The 19,195-nt window shown below is 43.9% G+C and overlaps 1 protein-coding gene across 1 annotated transcript in view; it reads left to right on the forward strand.

The window, feature by feature from the left end:
• satb1b (SATB homeobox 1b) overlaps window positions 1-19,195 on the forward strand; it is a 48,140-nt gene that overhangs the window by 6,418 nt on the left and 22,527 nt on the right. Inside the window, exons 4-9 of the mRNA XM_028579878.1 lie at window positions 192-318; window positions 4,748-4,871; window positions 10,767-10,872; window positions 11,758-11,835; window positions 14,804-15,327; window positions 17,880-18,092. Of these exons, the coding sequence (XP_028435679.1) occupies window positions 192-318; window positions 4,748-4,871; window positions 10,767-10,872; window positions 11,758-11,835; window positions 14,804-15,327; window positions 17,880-18,092 (1,172 nt within the window). The remainder of the gene's footprint in view (window positions 1-191; window positions 319-4,747; window positions 4,872-10,766; window positions 10,873-11,757; window positions 11,836-14,803; window positions 15,328-17,879; window positions 18,093-19,195) is intronic.

Genomic DNA, 19,195 nt, shown 5'->3' on the forward strand with positions numbered 1-19,195 from the left:
AAAGTTATTCTTTGTAGCTCAGTAACAGCGAGCTAAGATGCTAAAATGAGCTTAGTGCTGATGTACTCTCTTCTTCTTCTTTTTTTATCTTTGCTCTTGTGCCCATTGTTGTGCTTTTGTGTGTCCATTTCTGTGTCCACGTTTACCCATGTTCGTCCGTGTGCGCATATGTGCCATGTTGCATCATCCAGGTATGATTCAGGTGGGGAAGTGGAACCCTGTCCCTCTGTCATACGTGACGGACGCACCGGACGCTACAGTGGCTGACATGCTGCAGGACGTCTACCACGTGGTCACGCTTAAGATCCAGCTGCACAGGTAAGAAACACACACACACACACACACACACACACACACACACACACACACAGTCATTTCCCTTTACAGTATATAACAGAAACAAACACACTTGAGCGCATACATGTGTACCAAAATGTTTGTAGGTGTTCATACAACTTTTCTTTTTACCTACCTACCACCCACAAAAGTGTAGTGTCATAACCAACAGTAAAACACACATACACACACACTAGTATTGGATTGATTTTATACTCACAGAGGCACGCTTGTACCTATTAGTCTCTGCTTCCAACACTCTCACACATAGCATGTCTTGTATGCCCAGAGGCAGGTGCCAATCTGCTGATGCCCTCTGCATGTTTGATACTGAGAATAGCTCTATTACTCACACACACACACACACACACACACACACACACACACACACACACACACACACACACACACACACACACAAGCTGACCTTTCCCAGCAAATGCGAAAAAAAAAACATTAGAATACTGAAAACTTCCTGGCGTAATGGTGCTAAAGAAAAACAGAGATTGGTTTATTTGTCAATTTAAACGTTAAGTGAAGGGAACACAGATACCGTGCTAACAATTCAGCTTATGCTTTGATGATTGATCAGGTGGATTTATCTCTTGTAGCTGCTCGACATTTAACTGTTAAGGTATGTTAACTAATGTGCAGATAACACAGGCCTTTTTTAGCATTTTTGAACCAAGCAATACTTACTGATACTCGTGATAGTAGCTCTTTTCATATATTTTTTTCAAATGAATGTAGTGGGCAACTGGAGACTGCGCACGGCTAAAAATGACTCTGCAGCAGATGAATACACCGTTGTTCACCTGAAATAGTTCCATAAATAAACTGGGCTGCACCGGCTATTTTAAAGGGATATTTCACCGCTGGAAAGATGAATATGTATTAAATTGGGTCATTTATTTAGTAGAAATGTGAAATTTTTGGTGGCCTCTAGACCGAGAAAAGCTAGAAAATGTATTTTTGGCTCATGTGAATGAAAGACAACAACTCCCAGAATGCACTTGCTTTGCTTCCCTACGAGTCCACTCCCGAGCCATGCCTACCGGTTACAGACATAATAGACAGTGAGGCAGTCAAGTCAACTCAAATGTGTTTTAGTGTCATTTCAACCATATACACGAAGTGGTTACACATTTAAAATGTATTAAAACGACATTGTATAAAAACAACATACGAAGCAGGCTACATTTAGTGCACACACATTATGGGCTCCGTAAAGTTCAGCTAACACATTGGTAGCATTACCCCTTACCCGGCTAGCGGCATCGAGCGACACCGCAGGCTGAGGTGCTGGTCTCCGTATCAGGCGAAACCCGCGTACTGGGTCGAGTATTCCGTCTGTAATAAAGTTTCCTGCATATTCCACGATCTGTACCAATGTATCCCGGTGGTACACATGTGCGGTAGTTTGAATGCACATAATTGTTGTAAAAGTTTGCTGCTGAAAAGAGAGAGCCTTTAGCGAAGCTTCACACTCCCACCCCCTATGGGCAGGTTGAAAACATGCGGTACCAGCTGGCTGTAGTCCACAGACTCTGGGCAAAAATGCCTCTGATGATGCTAAATGACGATTTTTTGCGTCATCGGAGGCTTTTTTCCAGACCCACAATACAGAGAAAGCCAGTCTCGGGGACATGAGGGAGGGAAGCATGGCCATTCGAAAATACTACCGGGTTTCTACTGATACAAAGCTTAATGCTAATCGGTGAAATATCCCTTTAAGTGAAATATGTTTCTTCTGAATCTCCAGTACATTGCATATAATAATCGACTAACAAGCTTCTAACACTGCTAGCTGTCTTGTGCCGTCACTCACCATATTGTATGCTAAATGCTACTCTGTAGGAGTGAGATTCGCTGTATTTATATGCACAGCGAGAGCATACGAGCATTTATAGACATGGATGCAAACAGGCTCACATGTGCTACAGTGCTTGGATGCACAAAACACACACGCACACACACACACACACACACACACACACACACACACACACACACACACACACAAGCAGCCGAGTGGCACTGGTGTGGAGGCTTGTGCCAGCTGCTGTTCCGACTCTTTCTACCTCGCTCTGCCTCTCTTCCTTTTCTCTCCCCTCTCCTTCTGTGTCGTCGTCCCCCCATCGACACCCCCCACCTTCACCAACGAAGCACTCACTCACACTCACTGACTGATGTCAACACGTCCACCAGCCAGAATACAGAAGGTTGTGTGTATTTCCGGCATGCTAGCCTTGAATGCATGGATAGCTGTCTTTCTCCACTACACCTTTCTGTCTCTCCCTCCTTCCCTCCTCTTGTTCACTTCCTTCTCCCCAGAGGCCTTCTAGCTGCTGGAGCAGTTTAAGGGTGTTCTGGAAAATCCATTGTTTGTGTGCTAGCGAGTGTGTGTGGCTGTGTGTTTTCTTACAAGCAGATGTTAGCCTTGATCCTTTTTCTATTCCACTCAACCTGTTATCTCCTTGCTCGTAACGTGTCCACCACACCAACTGACAGATTTATGGACACACACACACACACACACACACACACACACACACACACACACACACACAGACACATATTGTCACATGCACTTGTACACTTATCACCCCTCGCTCAATGTCTCATTGCTCTCACTTGCCAAGTGTCAGGGCAGGTTTAATGAAAAGTAATTCAGCGACACGTGCAATGCGCAACACATCGAACACATGTCTCGCACACGTAGTAAATGTTTCTCCCGAGCAAACTGGCCACGCTCACTGTTGCTCAGTACAGTTTCTCCCCACTCCCACCCACAATGGAAATATATTTGTCATTTTCAAAACCCAGAAATCCGAGTGTTTCTCAGGTAGAGCTGAATCCCTGCAGCACACGACTCCAGCACCAGCTAATGTCAGAGCCAATCTCTACGTGATATATAAATCTATTTTGATTTTGCTGCATATTGTTGTCAGGATTGTTATTGTTTTGTATTTGTTTTTCCCCTTTTCACTCCCCGCCCCACCATCCCTTCAATCCACCCCCCTACCACCCAAACCCCCACCACCACCACCACCCCTGCCTGCTGCAGAAATCTAGCCAGTAACACCTTAAATTGTTTCACCGAGCACAACGAGCCAGGAAGGTAGAAGTAACACGAAATAATAGTCGCCACATGCAGCTGATGTATAATTCATGCATCAATCCAGCAGATGTGTTGTATAAAGTAATTAACTAATCAGAACAATCAGGAGAGAGAGACAGAGAGAGAGAGAGAGAGAGAGAGAGAGAGAGAGAGAGAGAGAGAGAGAGAGAGAGAGGGAGAATATGAAAGAGGGGGTGAGAGTGAGGCAGTCAGAGAGAGGGAGAAAGAGAGAGAGAGAGACAGAGCAATCTCCAGATGCATCTGCTTGATGCGCCAAATGAAATCTGTCTGTCTTGGAGGGGCGCTTGCAGCAGGAAAAAAAAGGAGCGGGAGCCCATGTGTTCAGCTCTCTTTCTCTCTGGTTTCCTCCCTCTGTCTCTACTGCTCTGTCTATCTGATTGTTCCCGTGATTTGCCCATTTCATCAATATTTGTTTTAAACAGGCTTGGACTGTTCGAACCCTTTGTTTTGCGCGAAGTAATTTGTTGCCAAATTGCCACTTTTTAACAGAACACTTAGCAATTAGTCTAAAATGTATCGACAATTTTATTAATATTTATAATTGAAGTCGGGATTTTGCTGCTTTTCTCTGATTTGTATCATTATACATTGAATATCTTTGGGGTTTTAAGTGTGGGCTTTGGTTACTTTTTTTGTATCTTTTTTTTTTTTTTTTCAGTTTCCTGACAAGGACTAAACAATTGATCGATAATGAAAAACAATCTGCACTTCATGTTCTTAAACATTGTTTAATTATGTAATTTGATTTCCATTTCCAGCCAATGGTAGGCTCAGGCTGTTATGCCAGAAAAGGCTTTTTTTTTTTAAATCCAATAAGGTTGGACGAGGAAGTGTTGCACTCTAAGTTGCTTCTCACACGCATGCCTCAATAGTTGTTTGGGTCAAATTAATTTCCAAATTTAAAGATTGGTTTTATTACCCATTGGCTCCATATATCAGGGGAATGTCCAACCCCAACATTGATTAAATCATTTTGATATTGTATTGCTGAATCTGTGGCTTGTGTATTTTATCATTCCATTTAAGATACCATCAGGGCTGCTGGCTTTCCTTTCTATCCTTGTCTCTTCTCCATCTGAATTGTTTCTCATGCTCTCTCCTCACCCCCCTCTCTCCCTCCCCCCCCCCCCCCTCACTCCACACCCCTTTCTACCCCTTCCTCCCCTTTCTCCCTCTTTCCTCTCCCCATTTTACCTTCCCTGACCCCCTCCACCCCACACCCCCCTATTTCTCCTCTCTCTCTCTCTGTCTCTCTCTCTTTCTCCACAGTTGTCCTAAGCTGGAGGACCTTCCGCCCGAGCAATGGAGCCACTCTACAGTAAGAAACGCCCTCAAGGAGTTACTCAAAGACATGAATCAGAGCTCTCTGGCTAAAGAATGTCCCTTATCACAGGTGCTGAAGCCCAGTCTGCTTTTTAAAAAAAAAAAAATTTAAATTAAAAAAAGATTAACGCCCAACCCCAACCCCCCATTCTACCATACTGAACGACAAAACAAACACCCCTATCTCCATCACCACTGTCTTTTATCCTTTACTTATCAAATGCCCTGAGTTTGATCAAGTGGGAAAGAGAATCGGCATAGAAAATCCAAATCAATGGCTATTGTCATTTGTTTGCCGCATGATTTTTTTTGTTTCTTTTACCGCCCCCGACACATACACGCACACACACACACGCACACACACGCACACATACAGACTTTTATGCAGCGGCAGCCAAAAAAGCAGAGGTGTTGTTGAACGTATGGTTATTGTTAGATAAACATTGGCCCACACCCAGAACGATCTGGATTGTTTTTGTTCTTTTTCTCATTTAGCTAATTCTCAGCATTTCATAGCGTCCGGCGGGGATATACTGTATGTATGTACGTTCACATGTCAGGTGTTTTATTCTGTGTTTTTTTTTTTTCCCCCGGCTGGGAGGTTGGATAGAAAGCACTAGCGCAGATATTGTATTAACAGGCAGTGTAGTCAGTATATCATGGAGGCAGCTCTGGAGTGAATGGAATGAAACGGCAGTATATCTCTCTCACAAGGGCCAATAATGTGTGTGTGTCTGAGAGTGTGTGTCACAGTGCAAGGAGCTATGTGTGCTTCTGTGTGTATTCGCTCGAGTATGTTTGTGAAATGTATAGCAGCGTACGGGATGCGTATGTGAACGCGTTACTTGTGTTTTGCATGCGTGTGTGTATTTAGATCCAAGCGTGTGCGTAGGTGCCTTCAGTGTGAAGCCAGCTCTCCTCCCAGGCCACCGTATGTTCACCTGGAGACCCTCATTTGCGCTGCATGTGTGTCTGTGAGCGGCTGCTGTCAGTGTGTGTGTGTGTGTGTGTGTTTGTGTGTTTAGCCGGGCATGAGCAGTGCGGTGATGATGTAAAGAGTCCCTGGGTGGCGTTCAGGCGGAGCCCAGCCCGGTCTGGTAATCACCCTGTTTACGGTCCATATGTGAAGACGGCTCAGAAGAGAGCACACGCTAGCTCTGAGGATCTAACACACAGGCACACACACTCTTCCTCAGACACACATTTGCTATTTCCAAATACGCACTAGTCTCAAATTAAACTGAAGATTGTTTTAGCTTTCCAGCGAGGACGAAAGAAGGTCCTGGAAATATCTTTAACAAAATCTCTTTTCTTTTCTTGCTTTTGTGTATTTTAACAGCCAATTTGGTCCTAAATTCACATCTTAATGGCATTAAATGGTCTTATATTTCAATATTGCCAGCCATTGTAGATTGTTGGTAGCTTCAGTCACTGCAAACACTTAACACGTAATTTTTTCTTCCTTTTTAGTGTGCTGTGGTTCCACCCTTCTCTTGTGTTCTCATTGTCCCTGCTGGTAAATACTCACTCAGTACTTACTGTAGAGTACAGATATTAAATATAAATCATATGTATTTATTGCTTTCGAGCCAAATCCAAGCCTTGGTTTTTAAAACTTTTTTTTTAATATTAATTAGAATTTGCCTGGGCATTATTTTATTTAGTTATTTTATTGCCATGTCTGTTTTTAAGGCAGCAAACTTCAAAATACTAATCCAGTTTGTGATGTAATTTAAAGAGAAACTGGCACCTTTGCTATGTAGTGACTCCATACCCTGATAATCTCCATGTATCTGCCTTGTTCTAACATGGCTGCCATGATGGTGTTTGACATCTGTTCCTCTGTGGGGTTTCATGTGGCCTGCTACACTCATAGAGAGGTGGTTTGTTCCTCCTAGAGCCAGCTGGTTTAGTGGACTGCTTGTCAGGATTAAGGGATGTCCCAGCATTGCCTCGATACATGGCCTCCCTGCCTTGAGACCAGTGATGTCACCATGTAGTCTGATGAGAAGGTGAAAAGCCAGGGAGCCTTTGGCCCACCCTCGGAGGTTTCTCAGTTGACCAGAAAAAAAGGGAAATAAGTGGGACGAGAAAGGGGCGTTGCAGGAGGGAACAGAAGATTGGCACCTTTTTAGGATTAGCGTTTGCTTGATATTCTGCTGAGTAATCCCAGACCGAAAAAGCAAGGTTAACAGATGACAGAATCCCAGCAAGTGAGTGAAAGAGAATTAGCCCACCTCTGAACGGAGCTCTGAAGGGAGAAGGGAAGGAGGAGTAGTAGAGCAGGGAGGGGAGGGCGGCGGGGGGTTATTTGGTGAAATGCTGCTTTTGTCCGGGCTCTTGTCAAACATTTAGTTTGATTCTTTTGTAGCGGGTAGTCCTGCTTTGATTGTGCGTTTGGGATACAAATGGGAATGAGGAAACTCGGAGAGAGAAAATGTTTTCACTCGTGTCCATGGTCATTCCCCTCGAGGAACTGATTCTGACCTGCACACATGTGAAGCGTTGAGCTTAAAGATAAATAAAACATCTCCTGATCTCCTGATTCTGCCTCCATCAGCCAATCAGGCTTATTATTTTTTCTCTGAGGTTGCTATCAAGCTTAGCAACCGCCTTGCCCATGTTCGCAGAAACTATGGCAACAAACGATACCCCCCACCCTACTCTTTCCCATTGCCACCACCTCTTCTTGCCCACCCCCTGCTCACTCTCACTGGGCGGCCCCTGATGCACCAGCTGCCGTGTAGCAGCAAATAGTCGTCAAAATGCCATCTTTGCAGGCCTTCACCACCTCGTTGCAAGTGTATGTTTATGTATTTGTGTATATATATGCACGTGTGTGTGTGTGTGTGTAAGATTGAAGGGTCATCCCAGTTGAGGTGGATATGTGCCATAATTGAGCTATGTTAGATGTTGGCGAGAGACAAGGCACAGTGTTGCAAATGGGATGTGCTTTTTCCCCAGCTGATTCAAGACATCAGGCAAAGTTGGAGTGTGTGTGCGTGTGTGTTCAATTATGTACGTGCATGTGTGTTAATCTGCATGTGTGCCTTTGTGTAACTGAACCTTGTGTGTTTGTCTGCAGGGGTTGTACTTTGTGTGTGTTTGCATTTGCCAGTGTGCACCACACTCTAACGCTGGCAGCTGGGTGCCTTCAGTACCTGCCTGCTGCACCGCTATTCTCTTACACACACACACACACACACACACACACACACACACACACACACACACACACACACACACACACACACACACACACACACACACACACACACACATGCTCTCTTCCTGTCTCCCATGATGGGGAGTGGAGTAGATGTTGGGGACCGATAGTAGCCCAGTGCCACTTCCTGGTCTTGCTGATAAGCTCTCTGTGCTGCAGATGGTTATCACTTAAAGGGTCCACACACATGCTCATGTACACACACACACACACACACACACACACACACTGGTACGCACACACACAGCCATGCTACCTGTTGACAAGCCCTAGCACAGCCCTCCTGCTGGCACCGCAGTGGCGGCAGAGGCTCTGGTTATCTGCTTGATTTCACTTAGTGCATATGCATGTGTGTGTGACAGAGCAGTGGGGAGAGCAAGAGAGAGAATAGGTGTGTGTGTGTGTGTGTGTGTGTGTGTGTGTGTGTGTGTGTGTGTGTGTGTGTGTGTGTGTGTGTGTGTGTGTGTGTGTGTTGTTTCGTTCACACATACACGCGAGGCCCCCTGTGAGAGGTAGAGTGATGTATTGAGGGAGAGGGCTGATTAATGAGGAGCGTTTATTAGAACATCTGTGTCAAAGATGGCGGAGAAAGAGGGAGCGAGAGAGATAGAGAGAAAGATGGGAAGGGAGAGAGAAAGGCACACCGTCTTCTGCAGGTCTCTTGTTTGTTGCCTGGAGCCGCCTTAGCCCAGATATTCTGTAAATAAAACATGGCAGGCTGGAGGAGAGGAGTTCATTATCCCACCGACTTAAAGGAGAACTCTTCTTCCTTTAAATAAATGGTTTTCAGCTGGAACTTTGGCTTGGGACGTGGCTACCAGAACCAGGTTAAAGTGGAATGTGTGGTTTGCTGCTCTACCAATCGTCATCCCACATTTTTTTCATTCCAAGGCAGTAAATCAAGAACAAAACCATTCCTTCTGATTTACTCTGGCTTATGCTTATCGTAATAAATAAACAGAAGTTGTAATTTTAAGACCATAGAAGGTTGCAGTTGCTATTTCCTGATGCCAATATTGCATAAATCCAAAAGATTTTCATAGATAAATGTATGACCCATTAAAAGGGCATTTCTGACTTCCTCACCCTAACCTGAACTCTGTCAGGGGTTTTCATTGTATGAAGACTTCTCAGTAGATCTATTAAAGACTGCTTTGTTATACCACGCAAGTCCAAATGCAGACCTCTTCACCCTCCTGTTTTTCATCACGATGCACCGCAGCATGGTTTTGCACAAATTCACACCCAGCAGCTAAATGGTCATAACAAAGTGCAACCACATTTGACTCAACCTCGTAAAAAGCATGTATGGTGAGAGTCACGTCCAGGATGATTATTGGAGTCTTGTGTCTTCTGTTGAAATGTAAAGAACAGCGACACATCTCGTCCTCAACATTGAATTGCGGTTTTTAATACTATTGCAGCAAGGCAGACAATGTCTTTGAGAACTCTTGCTTTTATAAAGTCTTGTGTGGTGTTATTTGGCCACAGACGCTCATCCTGTAACTGTTAGCAGGACGAGGTGTCAGGTGAAGCTGGTCAAAACAGGGCTTAAAGCTGACTAGTTCAACCTCAAGCAGACCCATGCCTGCTACAGTTTGACAAAGAAATCGTGTGTCCATTTTGGTCCTGCTGGTCCTTTGCTTGCATTTGTGTCTAAAGTTTTGTGTTGTGTTTTGGTTGGACACGTGTTCAAACTTCGGAGCGGTTTCATCGCATAAATTGCGCAGAGTTTTATTAGAGAGGTCGGGAGTTCAGAGTTAGATCGACCTTTTCTTACGCCACAGCTGCCATCCTTTTCCCCTTCCTTTCCGTGCGGAAAAAAGCTGGAGAACCAGAATCATCCTCTACCCATTCATTGTGCTCCTACCTCCATGCTGCTCTGCCAGAAGGTTCCCCCCGCCATCCTCCAAGCGCATATATTATAGAAAATGATAAAGATGGCATACCTGTAATTTGAAAACAGATGGTTTGGTTCTTTTGAATATTTATAACAATCAAAAACAATTTCTCCCGCACCAACCTCGCTATTCGCCCGGAGGCCGGCAAGGTGTTAAAACATTCATTTTAATGAAACTGGAAGGGAAAGAAAAATATTGCCTCTTTGTTTTTTGTTCTGAGGCGAAGGAGGACGGTTGAAGTAAATGTAGAGAGGGCAAAGAATCGACTGTGAAGGGGGGAGATGGGCGCACACGTGCGTCGGAGAACGACATGCTCAGTGCGGCCCTCGATCCGCTTGAAGTTGTTGTCTTCAACAGATTGTATCAATAAAGAGCTGAAAAATAAAAGAGGTTTATCTGTTTACATCACACGAACTCCCCAGATGCTGATATTCGATAAGCTGCCTTTTGAAGGTAAATATGTATCCCGCCGTCTGCTCTTGATTTCAACAGAGTCAGAACTCAGTTGACCTTATAATTTACCCACTCTCAAAGGCAAAAAAGAAATGTTCAGACAAACTCAACGGCATTTGATAAAAAAGAACAGACAAAATCTTGCTTGTTTTAATTTGTTTCACCTTTAGAAGACTAGGTCCCAAATTTCTGCATGTCTTGATACTTTTCAGTTGGCTTTTTTTAGTGCTGGGTTTTACCGTGTCCCTATCTTTTATTTGTTTTGACAAGCTACAGTGTTACTGCATGTTTCACAAGCTTTAATATTATGTCTGTTTTTTCCACAATGGGAATCTAAAGTCTCTCTCTCGTTCTCTCTCCCTCTCAATCAATCTCTCTCTTTCAGAGTATGATTTCCTCCATTGTGAACAGCACTTACTATGCAAATGTGTCGGCGGCGAAGTGTCAGGAATTTGGGCGCTGGTATAAACATTTCAAGAAGACACCAGTCGGCATTACAATATGTTCTCTAACCAAAAATCTTGTTATCTAATAATTCAAGGTTGCTCCACACTGTTTTGCAGTTTAACAGAGGGTTATTTGTGATTTATCCGTTATTGCTTTAACTAACACTAATGCAAGAGTCAAATTGGGGCCTTTATTTTTTGTTTGTGAGCGAGTATTACTATTCCATGAACAAAAGGATGCAATGACTTCAACCGGCCACCGCCTAGTCTGAAATTCAATTAGATTTTCTTATCAACCCTCTAACAACGCAGGCTTTATATTATCTCAAAAAAATCCCCTTTGACCCGCCAGGAAATGAGGTTATGTGAGACTAGTAGCACCCCAGCTGCAAATAGAATTCTGATATATTTTTGTGCCTTTTGATTAAGCAGAACACCACTCTGTTGCGAGGCTCATAAGGCGGTGTAATGTTGAAATATTAGCTTTAACAATCTGTTGAACAATCTTTTTTTCTCTGCCAGTGCACCACTGCTCGCAGTGATGACAGATGAGATATTATATCAAAATGTTTTCACAGCCTCCATGCAAATCGCACGTTGTGATCATATCTTATGTTGTTTTTTCTTCTGGTAAAGTGGCAACATATGCTAAGAACATTATTTACTTCAGACCTGCTGCACTTTGTAAACTTTTTTACACAAAGTTGTTTTCATCTGGTTTTATTTTCCTCAAAAATGGAGCTTAGTTGTAGCCATGGGAGATGCTGGTGTTTTAAATGTCATATTTCTGCTTAGTTGGAGTGGGAGAGAAGTACTGTAGAAAGCCTTAACACTGTGTTTCTTTCCTCACAACTGTGTGTGTGTGTGTGTGTGTGTGTGTGTGTGTGTGTGTGTGTGTGTGTGTGTGTGCCCTGCCATCCGGATGTGCAGGCATACGCCAACCCTCCCAGCTGGAGGGCTACCTGGGGACGTGTGTCCTCCGTGAGAGCCCCCGTGCCAATGCACTAGGTATGTTGCAGCAAAGGCACACACACAAACACACCCTTTGTTTTTGTGTTTTTTAACCCTAAAATGCAGTGCTTTGCTTTGTTTGGACCAGATTTTTGTCGCCATAATGTGACGGTGGGAACACACTGTGATAGCCAGCTACATTCCTTTCTTAATTCCTAACCTTACTGCCTGTCATGCCTAAACCGAAATCTCAATTAAAGTCTTAATCCTTATCCGAAAACCAAATAGCACTTTAAAGTCACATTAAAATGAAAAATCGTTTATTTACTTTCTTTGCTCATACTCTATTTGGAATTTGGAAACAATCCTTCCATTTCACGCTTCTCATCTTAACCTGTATCCTATAAACTTTTAAAATGACACCAACACCATGGCCACACTATATCACGTAACGTCCCATTTCAGCTACAATACATTAAAATACTAAAACCTTTTGACATTAAAGAAGCTTAAACTGCTAAACATTCAGTCATTTTAAAGTTTTTTTTTGTGTGTCACTCTTTGGAGACATCAAGTCCTGATAAGAACAAAACCACTGACATAGACGCCACAGAAGCAGCGATAACATCTCAAGATGTGCCTGCACGTATTCACACAAACTCTAGCACCCATGTACCATCTTAGCCAAACCTCAGACAAAAAAACCTTGGCACACAAGCCTCAGGTGCCCACCACACGCTCCACAGCAACTCCCCCAACCTCAATATTCATGACGGGCTGCTGCCTGCTGAACATGGCCACAAATGGCAGGGAGAGAAAAGTCCTGGTGAAATGCCAAGTTTGAAGGCTGGAAGAGAGAGTGGCACGGTCATCCCTTTGTGCTTTGGCAGTGGCGTCAAATGTGACTCTGCATTTACTTCACCACACCGCATTTAGCAAGCAGTTTCAGCCTGAAGTCAAGGGGAATAAGTACCTGGTCATAGGTACTGGCAAGCTACTCCGCTGCTCTGCCAGTTGAAGTGGCGTTACCGGCCGCCAGCGAATGTGGTGTCTCTTCTTTTGAGGTGGAAACGCAAGTGCAGGGAAGCCAACACAGAGAAAGAGAGTTGGGTCACTTTGTACTGTATGTCTCTCTCTCTCTCTCTCTCTCTCTCTCTCTCTTGTCTCTCTCTCTCTCTCTGTCTCTCACGCACACACACACACACCTTCCCTCCCTCCCTCAGCCCACATCCCATTCCCATTGTGTGTTTAATCCGGGCTCTTTTGTGGCAGGATTCCACACGAGGACTGCTGCTTCTGTGGCAGCCTTTTTCTCCCAGGGCCTGCCATGCTCTTCTGTCACCCTTTCTCTTTTCAATTTGCATGGAAATGCCTCTGTGTGCCTGTGTGTTTGTGTGTTGTGAGCATGCCCCCCAGCAATCTGTGCGAGCAAGCATATGCGCACACACACACACACACACACACACACACACACACACACACACACACATTCACATATGAGTGAATAGACACGCCATACCATCAGAGCCAGGGAATGCCAGGGATTATGGGAAGAGATGTGATTATTACCAAGATTTTTTTTGTTTTTGTTTTTTTTTCCTCCACATCATTTGTTTTTGACAAACGCTCAATAGACCCGTCTTGGCCGGGTGTTTTGTGCTTGCTGACAGTTAAGAAACAGGCAGCTAAAACACACGATTATTGTGGGTATTTTTGGAAAACATCCATGCACTTAATCTTTTATCTGCTTAAAAATTCAGCTTCTTGAATTCTCCCCCTCCACCCCCCGCCCTCCTCCCCATAACGGCAATTTACGCTTTTCACAATCTCATACGTTGCTTTTCTGTGGGATGTGGAGGCCGCAGCACACTTCTAAGGTGTTAATGTTGCCATCCGTATGAATACTTAAACGCTGCCCCCTCACTCACTCACTCACTCGGCACAGTGCACACAGAAAACCTCAGCATATGTGAATTCCTTAACGAGAGGCGGAAACCTAAAAACATTCAGCTGCTCATTCACTTCGCTGTGGGTAGTACTTTGAATGTTAAATCATTGTTTTCATCCTCTAAGCACATCACTTAAAATATTCCCGAGCAGCCATTATGGACTTAAAGATTCCCAAAGCAAGAGATGCCACAAAAATCTCCAAAACGCCATTAAATGACGGCACATAGATTATTATTATTTTTTTTTTATCTCACAGATAGTTAAAGTACTGTCGGTTTTAGTACACCCAGACAAGGGTACACACTCTATCCACCGATGTACTCCCTCTGTCTCCATTCACTGCTCCTTACATTTAGACCATCCTCACCTAAAAATGTCATATTGGCTAGCTTGTGTTCCTTATTTTGGAATTAAGGATGCAAAGAGAGAACACACACACACACACACACATTAATCCTGTACCTACACATACACACACTCTACTGTGTCTCCCAAGATTTATTTTTCACATGATGAGGCCACAGACGTTTGAGCTTAATTTCGAAGGCATGGCTTGTGGAAGACACAGGTCAAACACAATGATGCTCTTTTATCTGCGTTTCGATCTTTTCCCTTTTTTTTAACCTGTCATTGGCTGATCAGCTGTGTCATACCCAATCAGGGAGGAAGAGGCCTGCGAAGGGTACTGGTTAGGGAAAAGACACTAAACTCCTGTATATTTTTGTTACTGGTTTTGGGTTGGTGGACTGCAAAAATGTTTTCCTTTCCATGGGCCATGAAAGTAAACGGGAATTAAGATTCACTGCAGAGCAGATTGGTTTAGACTATGGCTACGGTGACATTATACTGATCAAACTGTTCACAATGTTGAGATTAAGTTTTCACTTTTTCGGATTGTCCAGCACTTGTAGTTAAGGTTTTTTCCTCTCTTCTACATTGTTCATTCCTGTGTTTTCTTTGTGGTGTTTGAGGGAGACTTTGAAACTATAACTGACCCTGTCTTTTTCCCCATCTCTGCCTCTGTCTCTTTTGCCCTCCACTTCTGCCCTCTCTTTGCTCGTTTTTCTCCTTCCAGCAGAGATGGATGGCCTGTCCGACCTCTCTCCACCCGGCTCTAATCACAGCCACAGCCACAGCCACAACCACAACCACAACCACCTGGGCTTCTCCCAGCAGCAGCAGCCTATTCCCGGCAGCACAGCCGAGCAGACTCCTTCCTCGCCGGTGCCACCGCTGCCCCACGCTCCACCGACGCACGGTGGCCAGACCGGTGGCCGGCAGCCCCAGCTTCCCAGCCTGCACCACCCGGGCCTGGTGTCCACGCCCATCAGCCCCCAGCTGGTCAACCAGCAGCTTGTGATGGCACAGATCCTCAACCAGCAGTACGCAGTGAACCGGCTGCTGGCGCAGCAGTCCCTGTCCCAGCAGTACCTCAACCACCCACCTGTCAACCGCAACTCCCACTCCAAGCCCATGGAGCCACAGGTGGCATCAAACACAGAGGTGTCCGTCGAGATTTACCAGTGGGTGAGGGACGAGCTGAAGCGGGCGGGCATCTCCCAGGCAGTCTTCGCCCGCGTGGCCTTCAACAGAACCCAGGTGAGGAGGGAAGACAGATGGGCTTGAATAACAGGGTCTTCTCTTACTTTAAAACAACAACAACAACAACAGAAATATCCAATCATTGTCATTACTAAAAATATCCGAAAAAGTCCAAAGCCTCATTCTCCTTCCTGCTACTTTCTGCTATAGTAATTATGATAATTATAATCATAATAATCATAATAATAATGATATAGGTCAATTTTTTCTAGGTCAAATCACTTTTAATTCATTTTTATTTAATTTTATGCTCCAGTCTGTCCGTTTGGAGTACAAACAGTACCTTTTTAAAAACATTAAGTAGCACCACTAAAGTTACAGGCTGTAACTAAAAAGTCCATCCAAAAATGTCATCTTAAATGTTTCAACAATCCCACTTTTGAAATCAAACTGCACATAACACTTAGTGTATCCCTCACTGTCAAAGATTCCACACCAACAACCCATTTGAAAAGGAAATACACACATCACAATAAGAAAGTCATAAAACACTTATTATGGGACCCTTTTTTTTTTACTAAGAAATACTAAGAAAGGCCTGGGGTTTGATTTGGTTTATTTCCACAGTCTATATCTCATTCATAATTCTCACTCCAGAACAATCCAGCACCTCTACTGTACTTCAACACAACTGGTAGCCTGCCATGTGAGAGACCCAGGCTCAGTCATGGCGTGCGTGCTCTTCCTGCCAAAATATGTGGTTTCACTTCATAGTCAGAGGCCTTACACACCTCCCCACACGCGCACACACAGAAGGCAGCGATAACGTCTTAAGACGTACCGTCTGTATTAGATGGAGGGTGGAAGGAGGTGACAGCAAACCTCATTACAACTCCATTTGCTTTGAAGTCGCTGTGTATGAAAAAGGAAACAAACAGAAACTGATAAGGATGTATTAGAATAAGAACGTACAGCAACCCCCAAAATGCGTTTGCGTGTGTGTGTGTGTGTGTGTGTGTGTGTGTGTGTGTGTGTGTGTGTGTGTGTGTGTGTGTGTGTGAGAGAGTCAGACAGTGGTGTTTTCGTGCAGATTTTCAAGCTCCCACACAGACACAGTCTTATCTGTGGCTGATATGAGGAATTAGCCCAATGTGCCGTTGGAGAGTTTGCCTTTGGAGGATTATTTATTAGCCGAGTGTTTTTTTTTTTTGTTTTTTTTTTTCTTGCACGACTCCGTGTTAATAAAAGGAGAAGGGAGGGGGGTGTTGAGTAGTGACATGAAGGGGCTGCTGTCGATTCAGGAGGTGGATCAGAGACTGAGGGGAGGAACCAAGGCTTTTTCTGTATTTTTGGAGAGGAAACTGATTGACCAAAGAGATAGACAGAAAGGGTCGATGGCAAAGAATGATAAGCATGCACACACTGAAGAATGCAGACAAACACACACACACACACACACACACACACACATACACATACACACTACAAACATAAATTATATATGCCGCTAATCTATCCCCTGAATACTTGTGTACATTAAGTGCACAGTCCACTTCGCCGTAAGAACGTCACTCTTGAGTCAGATTTCATGTGAGTATCTGCTCATACTTGTCTGAATACCACAGACCTACCGATTTAAACGTGACACATACATTTTAATAGCCAGACAAACACCAATCACATTTTCTTTAGCTCTACTCATTTCCCGAGAGGACTTGCATGCTTTAAAATAAAAAAATAAAAATAAAAGCATGAGCATGTTTTCCCCATCACCTTGTTTTATTACCAAATCACACCTATTGATAGTGAGAGAAGCGGAGCGATGGTTTGCACAGTGTGTGGCCAAGAGCTGATGAAAAGGCCCAATCACACATCTCTGATAATGGAGTCATTGCCGTCTCATAATGATGGAATTGAGCGCTATTGAAAAGTAAACAGAGGATACACTGATTGCCCGTACAAGACTTTCACATTTCAGGCGAGTAGCTGCTGCTCCTATCGAAAGCCACATACGGCTCTAAGAATATGTCCAAGATCTGCAAAATGACACACAATAAAGCGTTACAGGTTCAAATGCCACACAATAGTTTCAATTACATACAGTAGTTTTGTCATCCGAGATTGATGAAGTGCTACGAACTGACAGAGCAGAATTGTATCTTTTTTTTATTTATTTTTTTTACTTCAAGCCAAAAGCTCTGTAAAGAGTCGAGTGAATATGCAAGAGGATGAGCAGTTTGATCATGTGATTTTACAACAAGAATAATGGAAGGTAGAGAGTGGCTGTAGGGAAAGCTGAGTCTGAGAAAAGTGGAGGCACAGTTGTAATCAAGGGAAAAGAAAAGTAGCAGTAGATACAAGTAGATACACAGGAAAACACTGTGTGGAGTAAAAACTGTGGTCTAAATAGAGTCCCTAAAAGGCAGTATTTGTTAACAGTTTAAGTGGGTATAAGAGTGTCACATTTCTATTGTCCTTAGAGTCTTCATTTACGCTCATGGCTCTCCTTTAGTGACTTATTTAAGAGTCCTCTAATGTGATTCTTTTCCTTCTCGCTTGCCCCCCTGACCCCCACCACCCAACTGTTTCCCACCCACCCCATCATGCAGGGCCTGCTGTCCGAGATTTTACGCAAGGAGGAAGACCCGAAAACAGCGTCCCAGTCGCTGCTGGTCAACCTCCGCGCCATGCAGAACTTCCTGCAGCTGCCGGAAGCTGAGCGCGATCGCATCTATCAGGATGAGAGGGAGCGCAGCCTCACGGCAGCATCGGCCATGGGCGCCCCCCCACTCATCAGCACTCCACCCAGCCGACCTGTACAGGTACCAGAGATTTTATTCCTTCCTGTGCATGTTTTCCTGTGGCGTTTGCATTGGAGATAACTTAGTGTCTTGAATGGAGCTCAGTAGGACCTCATTAGTAGACTGGAGTTTTAGTTTTACAAACATTTCTTCTGCTCTACAGACAGAAACATATTAAACAAATTGGAATAAACCTTAATGCGCTAAGATTTTTGAATTCACAAGGGCATTCGAATTTAAAGTCAAGGGGATAAAGGCAGATTTATACTCCATCAAGGTTTGCTGGTGGTGCTGCTGTACAGCATAGGATCTGATTTATGGTTTGAGCGGTCAATTGTTGTAGCACCACTGCAACGCCGTAAATGTGTCATGCATTGTAACGAGGTGTTGTGCATGTATAATGCACCTAAAGTAATCCTAGATTATTTTATTCACTTTCCAAAAGATAACGACGATCATGGAGGGAAGAAGTGGAGATGCTTTTTGACATCACTGAAAACACATTTGTCTGACGTTATTGAAAAGGGAAAAAAAATAAGCATTTGTTCAGTATTCTCCTTTATGTGGCGGAAACGTGGTGAAAACACAAAGCAGCCCAAGACGACCAATCACAATTCTCACAGTCTCCATGTAGCCCAGATGTCTAATTATATTTCTCAAAAGATGCACATCCGCTGTGGTGAGACTCTTATGTATCGACGAAGGAAAACCAAATCCAAGTCTCGGGAACAAAAATCCTCGAGTGCAAACCTTGTTACCCAACTGGGCCCATCAAATACCTTTCAAGTTGGCCAGCTAGCTTAACTTGCACACTGAAAAATGTTGTCGTTGGCTCCGCCCATTGAAGATATTTGTGGCACCAAGTCAGAATTTTGTGAAATAAGAGTTCCAAAAGGCTGAAAAGGGATCAACAAATTGCAAATCTCTATACTGGAGAAGGAACACAAGTGCAGCCATAGTTTAGAAAGCATGCAACAAAAAGAGAGATGACAAAGTCTGCATTCAGTTATCATAAAAAAAAAAAAAAAAAAAAAAATGTATGTGATAGTAGATCTGATCCTGTGAACTGGTTAGCTCAAGGCTATTATTGTTAGGGTTGTGCATGTGTTTGCAGGTATGCAGGT

The sequence above is a fragment of the Perca flavescens genome, chromosome 6 (assembly GCF_004354835.1).
Source record: "Perca flavescens isolate YP-PL-M2 chromosome 6, PFLA_1.0, whole genome shotgun sequence".
Taxonomy (NCBI): domain Eukaryota; kingdom Metazoa; phylum Chordata; class Actinopteri; order Perciformes; family Percidae; genus Perca; species Perca flavescens.